Below are 9,445 nucleotides of genomic sequence, written 5' to 3'. Positions count from 1 at the left end.
GCGGAACTCATCCCAATCACCTATCAAACCGTCCCCAGGTCACCTCTTGAAAAAACTGGCGAGCCCAATTTGCTGACGGCATCCCCCACTCCCGCGCCCTCCCACCTCCCCAATTCTAGAACGTCGTCTCCCTCGGACTTGGACCCTTACCGTAAGGTACATACATCGAATTTGAAATGGTACGTGCTTTTTTAGCTTGTGAACTTGCCTCATCCCAGCAGCCCGCCGCCCGCCATTACCTCATATATAGGTAGTCGATCACCCTCCTCACTGAGCTCACAACTCATAAAGAGCTTCAAGATTTGCTATTTCACACCTCGTCACGCACATTCGCATTTCTAATCACGCTCCTCATATAGAGACTATCAAGATACCCGGCTATAACAGCCCACGCCCGCACCCTCAACCCCTCACGCATCCATCGCAGAGCATTCACAGCAACTCATAACCCACAAGCTCGTTCCCAAGCGCAAGAATCAGCAGGAGGGACCTCATCTCATACCAACAACACAAACACCAATTCGCAGTCACCAACCCAGGGCCAACACACCCTCGACTCGCCAGAGCAGCAACTCAAAGATAACCACACCAACCCCCTCAAATCCGCCAAAGACAAAGTTCACAATCTCACAATGTCTTCAAAACTCATCCCCCAAAACCCGGCAGACGTCATGGTCATCCGCGACCTGACCCCAAACATCACAACCTTCTCCGTCCCCTTCTCCCGCTTCGGCACCCTCAAAATCGGCGGCCGCGCAACCCTAGTCCGCCTCACCTCGGGCTCCCTCGCCGTCTTCAGCCCCGTCGCCCTCACCGACGCCGTGAAAGCCAAAATCGCCGAAAAGGGCGGCAACCTCGCCTACATCATCGCCCCCGACATGGAGCACCACATCTTCATCTCCGAGTACAAGGCCGCCTACCCGCAGGCCAAGATCATCGGCCCTGACGGCCTGCCGCAGAAGCGCGCCAAGCAGACGGGCGACCCCAAGATCAACACGTCGGACGAGTTCTTCGTCGTCTTCAAGGACGGTGCCGAGAAGCGCGGCACCACCATCACCCCCGAGTTTGACGCCGACTTCGAGTACGAGTACGTCGACGCCCACGCCAACAAGGAGCTCGTCTTCTACTTCAAGCCCGAGCGCGTCCTCATCCAGGCGGATCTGCTCTTCAACTTGCCCCCGCGGGAGCAGTACTCCAAGGCGCCCGAAGGCGAGCGCGACACTTCCTCCGGCTTCGGGAACAAGCTGTTTGGCGGCCTGCAGACTACCGAGGGCGACGTCAAGTGGGTGAAGCGCTTCCAGTGGTACGTGATGAGCAGCAAGAACAGGCCGAGCTTCAACGAGAGCATCCAGAGGATCGATGCGTGGGACTTTGATACGCTCATCCCTTGCCACGGAGATACGATTCAAGGCGATGGAAAGGAGAGGTTCAGAAAGGTGTTTGAGTGGCACCTGGCTGGTACCAAGAAATGAAGTAGGAATCAGTGTCTTTTCTTTTGATACTGGGGACAGGGGATGATGATTTCATGGTTTGCATGACGGCGCTTGTGTTCACTTTGGCTCGATACCACGTTAGAATCTAATAACTCACATGACGAGTATAATTTTGCGACTTAGTGTTCAAATGTCATGATATTCATGGACAGCATGGTAAAAAACACGAGTCACTCTGGTCGGTGAAACTGTACGAAGCTGTTCTCTTATTGATTGCTCGCATCGTTATCCTGCCTCTATCATTGAGCCTTGTTGAACTAATGCCCAATTGCGATTACGAAGAGTGAAGGTAGAATGTATGTCTCGCTAGGAATAATGGGCGTCTCACATTCTTCGTCTTGCCTCGTCTCCCTTCCCCAAAACTTCCCTAGTGAATGACCATAAACCTCCTTCCGAGCATATCATAGCGCATCTTGTGCTTGGCATGAGCCAGTGAGCAACAGAGCAGCTCTGTGATGATTCACCTCAGGGTTTGTTGCTTCACTAAGTCAGTAAATATATCAGAAGAGAAGAAAGTGAGAAACAGATACCTAACCGTGAGATGGAGTTTCTTCTTAATCGGGCTTCTCAAGTCCTCGACGTTAGTGTGAGTTTCCCGGTGAGAATGGCTTCTCTTACTTGGCCAGTAGAGACCACCTGGACTATGCCACGGTTCTAAGTGTAGCTAGTGTATCGAGAAGACCACTAGAGCATCATGTTTACGAGCCTTTGGTATTTTCTTAACGCCAAGCTCACGGAGTTTGCTACTTTAGGACGCTTCTTATCAAGGAATAGAGCCCAGGCAGCCTCGCCAGCGATATATCCCAGAGCAGACATAGAACAGATTAAGTTCGCAAAGACCTTATCAATAAAAACGAGAACACGGACCTTACTCTCATAAAACTCCAGCGCAATCATAATCCGCTTCTCAATAGTAAACATAACTATTCTAGCCTAGAGTCGACAGGCGAGGATCCAGAGCCGGACATTTAGTTCCAAATCGGCTTAAGGGACATTCTATTCAGTAGTACCTTTATAAAAGTAGTCCAGGAGGTAACGCATAAGCTCCGGTTCAACGTCTTCAAGAACCATCACGCTATCTTTATTCTACTATCCGACGTATCAGTTATGATTACTTCATATAAAGATAACTAGAATAAGGCAACCTAGAAATCGTCGTTAAAAATAGTTTTAAAGAGCCGGGAGTGGCCGGCGAGTATTATCTTGTGAACGTTGATCACTTCTCCCCGACAGATGAGTTTGAAATCCGACAACCTGCCGGTTTCAATCATCCATCGATGATCCTCTTCGGCCATGTTGCAAGCCTTTTCGGTTGGGTTTTCTGAGTAAAGGTTGGTCTGTGGCAAGCAGGTGTGAGATAGTGGCATAATGAGAACGAGAATGAGAGTGAGATGTGGGGACGCTTTGCCGCAGAAGAAGTGGGTGAAAAGTAAGCAGGGAATGATCAATTGTTTTCCAAGTGGAGAAGGAAAGCCTGGGGGCTGAAGTTGCCTGAGCTACTGATGAGAAGGCAGGTGCGACTCTTGAAGTTCGCAGGGAAGGAACGTCGGAGAATGGAGATCAGATACTTCCCGATTGAGGAGGCTTTGCAGACGGGTACTTTGTTGACGATTCGTTAAACTGCAGGTTATTTATCATGAACAGAATCTAGAGAAATAAAGTACGTTTGTCAATATATAAATGCGAAAAAGTTATATCAATCGCAAGCAGTGCACCTCCGTTGGCTTACATGATCGCAGACATGTCATGAATAATAGGTCTGGCTTTGCGGATTGACAACACCACTCCTAGGCAGGATCTTCTTAATTCTCGCAATTCTCCATTTGATCTACAGACAAGGAGATTCTATGCGAGAGGAATGCCGTACACATATTTATTACATTGTGACGAGTTCTGGGTTACCCATCGGAAGCTCTACTAGTTCACGCTGCTCTTCTGCGACAAATAGCGACTATTATCTGATTCGGTTCAAGTCCCGCTGTATTCAAACTTTCGCAAAGCCTAATCTAAGGCTTCTTTGCATGTCATGGTCTTCGGCGCCGGTGTATAAAGGTCGGCGGTGGGGGACTTAATCGGCGCATCTAGACTGATCGGATCATGAGGCTTGATCCACATGCGTTGCACAGCCAGCTGGGCCAATTTGTAGTTCTCCATCAGCTTAGCAGCTGCTTTATAGGCACCGCCGTGGACACTACCAACCCATGGGTAAATCTAGCTGGTCTCGTCGTAGAAGCGTTCGTAGCTCGCCCCATCGTCCCCGAGAAGGTATCTTCTGGGTTGGTGCATGTAGCATATCATTCTGATTTGCATACATTTCTATGCTACCCAATATGACAGGCATCACGGCCAGTAGCTACCCTCTCACACCTCGATATTATTCTCCTCCTAATACACGGACAGTAAGTAGAGCTGAGAACTGGACAAAGAAGGAGGTCGATAAACAGAGGCGTAGCTTTCTTTACTAGATATATTTCAACTGCCGCAATGATTTTTGCGACGAAACCGAATCTCTAGATGATCAGCCGCCCTCAAGACGGACGGTATGACCCCTTTGGATCGTCTTGCCAGCATTCAGCAAGTGATTCCAACCGCCCATTATATACCAGCGCCCTAGAATATGATATACAAACCAGCTTTGGCTGAGGCTCTACGCAGCTCACCAAATACACCAACTCTTCGAAAGCCCTCCCATATTGTCACTTGCCTCAGATGAGAATTCAGAACAGTCGAGCGGTGCCCATACATCCTTTCTCCTTCCCATCGAGTAACTTTCACATCACATTCCTCCTGCATAATGTTCGATTCCCCAAAGGTAGACGGGACAAGAGGCTTCTCCTTCCTCGAAAACTTGATATCGCATGTGGACACACACCATTACCCATCACGCAAGTGGAGGAAGAAATTCAATGTCAGTAAACATCCGGATCTTATTCTCCAACACGCTCATGCAATTACAAAGATTCGAACATCAATCCAACCGCCCACGCACCACCGTATGCAACGCAGACCCAAACCTCAAACGACAATGCGTAAGATAATTCCCCTCGCCATGGCCCCCTATTCCTACCCTTCATCGTCGTCGCCTCACGTTCCTCACGTTCACGCGATACATAAGCATCTTTTGCATGGGAACAACTTCTTTCGAATTGTTCCGGCCAGCCGCTCGCCTGTCTCTCTCCTTCTCTCCTCAGATCCTCGCCCTTCATCCTTTCTCTCCCGAGTCCTATCCTACTCCCTTGGCAAGCTCTTCCACATCCAAGCCTTTGCATGCGGACGAGCTGCTTTCCCAGTCGAACAAGAATCCTCATCCAAGTAGAAACAACAATGCCAAATAGAACCACGTATCGACGGCGAAGCAGGATTGCCTTCACCCCTTCTACATGAAACATCACCCCCGACACCGTCGGCCCCGGAGATTGGCGCCCAACAGGTAGAGCGCAACCCTCTCCATCGCCAAAAGGCTGCCACGGATACGGCTGAAAAAGAATTTCTTGAGTCAAATCACTCTGGTATCGATCTTTAAAACATGTTTCCCCTCGGAAGACGGATGAGAAACAGCCCACTCGTGGAGTGAAATCAAGGGATTTCGGATCTCCTGTTGCTCTTCCAAAAATCGATGGCTTCGACAACGTCCTCTCCCTTCTCGTCTTCATACGCAAAGATAATCTGTAATTTGTCAGTGAGGTGCGTGATAAGCGGGAGACAGGAAGCATTACCTCATGCGTGCTGCTGTGCAGCATCCGAATGTTCTTGTGCGGCACAATATGCACAGCACCATTCTCAATGTTCCTGAGCTCGATAAAGTTCTGCTCGAACGCCAGAATCCACGGGTAGCTAAGAGCGAAGCTTCCCGGTGTACCCTCCCAGTCGATCCGCCATTCAGGTCTCGCGCGCCATCCATTACGATTGACGAAGAACGAGAATTCGGAGTAGTTGAGGAGGAACTCGCCGTTGAGGCGCTCAATATGAATCGGCTTGACATTCTCCTTTCTTGCAACGAAGTCGAGACTCGTGTCTGCCTGGTCGAGCAATGATTGCGTCTCAAGAGTCTCAAGTGAAACCACCTCAAATCCACGGGCACATGCCACACACAACTTGGACTTGAGGAAGTGTACCGACGATGATTCCGTGGGGATGTAGAACTCCTTGAACGGCTTGAGCTCGTCTTGTCCAGCAAACATCTTGCCGAAGCCCTTTTGCTTCTTGCCCTTCGACATAGCATCGTTGGGTTCATACACCTTTATTGTAGTCGAGAGAGCTGAGGACTTAACGCAGCACACAAGATGTCTGCCGAGGCAGATGCCTGTCTTGAAGAAGTTGCAGTGACTCTGGATTTTCTTGGGTCGCTTCGAGAGAGCAGGTTCGTTTGGATCCAATGCCCCAAGCGGGTACGAATAAAGCGCCTTATTAGACAGAACCAGAAGGAGGCCATATTCCTCGAGAACATCAAGCTGGGTGACGCTCGTTGTCTCAATGACACGCTTGGGCATCGCATCTCTGCTCTTGCGATCAGAAAGGTAGATGCCATTGTCCGTGCCGTACAGCAACTTGCGGCCACCATCGTACGGCGTAACGCAGTTGACTTGGTTTGTGCCCACAAAGAAGCCTGTGGAGATTACACTTGTGTTGAAGAAGTCGGCGCGGGCTCTCAAACGTTGCTGGGCGCTATCAATAAACTCGAGCCACTTCTTACGTGCAGCCTGGTTAGACGCGTAGAGCGTCAGTTCGTACCCGGCTTTGCCCAAGTGCCTGAATGTGATCGGCCAGCCTTCGCTCTTCTTATTGTCGTTTGTGTTGGCTCGAAGGGCGGGAAGCAAGCTTGATGAAGATCGCTTCATGGCACCGGAACCTGGGATGACCTCTTCCATTTCACGGATAGCGAGCAGCTCCAAGGGGATCGGCCGCCTGTATGCCTTGATTTCTTCGCCCTTGCCAGCCTGCTTGATTCTCACCAGAAGGACTGCGTGGTCGAACAAGAAAGCAGTGATCTCAGACGCGTCTTGCGGTGTCTTCTTCAACTGACTCTTGAATACCAACTCTCTGCCTTCCTCCGTCAATCGTAGATCCACCCTCTCGTTTGGCCGGAAGCGCAGTTGCTCATGGAGTCGCCTCAGGTTGAATCTGTTCTCGGCCTTTCCTGACTCGGCGTTGACTCTCGTCAAGAGGTCGCGAATCAACTTGAGCACCTTGGGGATGTCTTCCTTGTCAGAGCTACCGTCCTCTGTGTACTTGAGCACGTTTTCCAGCAAAAGTGGGTAACGAGCCAAACGAGTCGTCGGCTTGGTGAGGTAACCATTGAGTTCCAGCTTGCGTGACTCTTTTCGCCGTTCAATCTCATCAACAAACTTGGCAAAGTAGGGGTTGGCGGATCGTTCATTCTCAAATTCGAACTTGGCCTCCAATTGCTTGGAACCATACCAAATAAATGGCTCGAACTGAGGTACACACTCGAGGAAAATGTCGCCAATAGCACCAACAACCGGGTTCTTCTGTTGCCGCTCTGTCAACATCTTGGCGAATTTTGCGCTCACAGCATGCAAACTTGGGTGATCGACAATATTGCTGAAAATGGCCTTAACAACCTTCTCCCTCTTGTTAGCAGGAATCGGAGAAGCCTTGGAGCGCAGAGGCAAAATCCAGAAGTCGCGCAGATATTCCAAGTCCTTCACGAAATCTCTCTCGGTGTAGCAGATTTCTGAAATGACTTCCTGCCTCTTCTTCTCCCTGTCGCCGATGCTGTCGGCCACTTCCTTCGGAACGGAGTTGATCCAGAGCTTCTGTTCATCGGTTTGGTCGACATCATCTTCATTAGAGACGTTCTCAGACTCCTTCTTCAGGCCAGGCTGGATCTTCAAGTTCAGCCGAGATACCTGCTCCAGTCTGCGAGGGCACGCAATGGAGTAACAGAGCTGATCTCTTGTACAAGTCGGCGAGTAACACTCGGAAAGTAGCACAAAGACACCGTCGACCGCAGGTCTCTCTTCCGTTTCTTCCATCAGAGTTTCTCGGAATTGGTACATTTCTGACGTGGAGTCTCGCAAGCGATGTTCGTAGGTGACGTCGTGGAAGAACTTTTGGGCATCCAGAGCTCGTCCCAACAGCAGCGCCAAATTCCTGTCTGTCGTCCTAATAATGTACGACAAGACATCCACAGCTTCGGCACCACTGAAGGCGTTCTTATACGTGAGCTCGTTCTTCGTCCGGTCGCCAGTGATGATCTTTTGCCGGAAGCAGTCGGCCACTCGCGATAGCAGTGCGGGATAAACCAGGGGGGGTCGAATTTTGCCAGTTGGAGGTCGTTCACCGTCAATAGACTTGCTCATAGAAGGTCTATGCGTCAGGGTCGCGTCGCTCTCTGAAGGCGTGATCGTTGGTGCCACCGTAGACGCCATCGACATCGTCCTCTGGTTGTTCGGGTCACCGGTTATTGAAGAAGCCATGCTCATCGTTCTGGTCTGAGACCCTGGCGCTGGTGTATAGCCTCCTCCGAAACTTCCATTGGTGGCCGGCAATTCCACGGGCGCCCTTCTATTCGGAATGACCCGGCCACTCATAGTCTGGTGGGAATTCTGGTACTGGTGCATATCGCGGTCCTGCGGGTGATAGCCAGTCATTGACATGGCTCGATCGTCTTGGCGTTCTGGAACGACCCTTCCTTGTGCTGTTGTGCGAGACGAGCTCGGATTGTACGGAGCATGGCGGAAAGCATTGGCCGGGGCCTGGTGATTCGGTTGTGAGCCGTATCCATTTGAGGAAGCCTGGTACATGTTCGGTCTCGGGGCGGAAGCAAGAGACTGCGAGCGGTACGAATCGTTATTCATAGCTGGCGCCGCTCCTCCTGCTCCTTGGTAAAATCGCTGTGCTGCTGTTCTTGGTGGGCCGTACTGCCCTTGGGACGGCGGCGGCCCCCTTCCATCACGCTGGGGGATGGGCCCGGCAGGTCCTCCGTAAGGGCGGCGAGCCTGTTGTTGCTGCATGTATTGTGCTTGCGGGTTGGGCACTTGATAGCCGCCGGACGCTGAGCGTTGTTGAGCCGGGTAGCCATTTGGCTGCATAGGAGCACCTCTCGGAGAGCCCGGGTCGCGGTCCATGTACTGGCCTGGAGGCACCCTCGGGGGCGGTTGTCGCTGCATAGACGACATGGAAGATGACATTGTCTGCGTCCTTCCTCCCTGCTGTTGTGGCATCATCTGGGGAGGCATCGAAGAAGAGGTCATTGTCTGCGAACGTCCCGGCGGGGGATTGGCGCCGAAAATGTTAGAGTAGGCGGCTTCGCGCTGGTAGTTGGACGAGTGACCCCTCGGGTCGCCGCGGTAGTCGGACATGATGGGTTCGATGGAGGAAACTGGAAGTCGGCGACAATGCCCTTATCAGCTTTTGGTCGTTGGTTGGGTTAAAGGGGAGAGATGGCGAGTGTGCCAAGGTGGAGAAAAATGTGGTACAAGAGGATGGAAAGAGAGGTGTGGTGAGTGGTACTAACAACGTGAGGCCTCAACGGCCGCCGACTATGGCGAAGAGACACAGGACCACGCAAACCGCTCAAAGGGCACAATTGGCGAAGACAGAGGCAGATGTCGACGCTGCGGTCGTCAGTTTGGCGGAGAGGCGGTGGCCAGCGTGGGGGAGGATTTTTTTGGTGGTTGCTATTCGTTTCCCCTTCGTTCTAGGTGTTCTGCGTCCCCTTTCCAGGATGGGCCGGGTGACGTTATGGGCCTATGACTTGACACACGGCCCTGACCCGGGCGATTGTCGAAGGGGGGGTGAAGAAGAAAGGAAACAGGGAAGGCGACGAAAAAGAAACCGAGCCACGGCAGATCTGGCAACTTTTGTTTATGTCGAGACGATGCGAAAAGGAGCGTCGGGTAAGGTAAGGCAGCGCAGTTGTGCTTGCGGGCAGGCGATAGCAATGCTGAGTAACTTGTTGCTGGCGGCTAGGAAATGTTGCGGGCAAA

At 51.6% G+C, this 9,445-nt stretch overlaps 2 protein-coding genes across 2 annotated transcripts; one reads left to right on the top strand and one right to left on the bottom strand.

The window, feature by feature from the left end:
* Positions 1 to 632: 632 nt before the first annotated feature.
* CABS01_03269 (uncharacterized protein) lies at positions 633 to 1,472 on the top strand (the record flags this gene model as incomplete). The annotated part of the gene is made up of 1 exon (XM_060536646.1): positions 633 to 1,472. The coding sequence occupies one exon, from the start codon at positions 633 to 635 to the stop codon at positions 1,470 to 1,472; it is 840 nt and encodes a 279-aa protein (XP_060392565.1).
* Positions 1,473 to 5,069: 3,597 nt separating this feature from the next.
* On the bottom strand, positions 5,070 to 8,818 carry CABS01_03268 (CNH domain-containing protein; the record flags this gene model as incomplete). Its single annotated transcript, XM_060536645.1, has 2 exons — positions 5,070 to 5,159; positions 5,210 to 8,818. The coding sequence occupies 2 exons, from the start codon at positions 8,816 to 8,818 to the stop codon at positions 5,070 to 5,072; spliced, it is 3,699 nt and encodes a 1,232-aa protein (XP_060392564.1).
* Between the last annotated feature and the right edge of the window lie 627 nt (positions 8,819 to 9,445).

Source organism: Colletotrichum abscissum, assembly GCF_030869225.1.
Source record: "Colletotrichum abscissum strain IMI 504890 chromosome Unknown Scaffold_6.1, whole genome shotgun sequence".
Taxonomy (NCBI): domain Eukaryota; kingdom Fungi; phylum Ascomycota; class Sordariomycetes; order Glomerellales; family Glomerellaceae; genus Colletotrichum; species Colletotrichum abscissum.
This window is presented reverse-complemented; position numbering and strand designations above follow the sequence as displayed.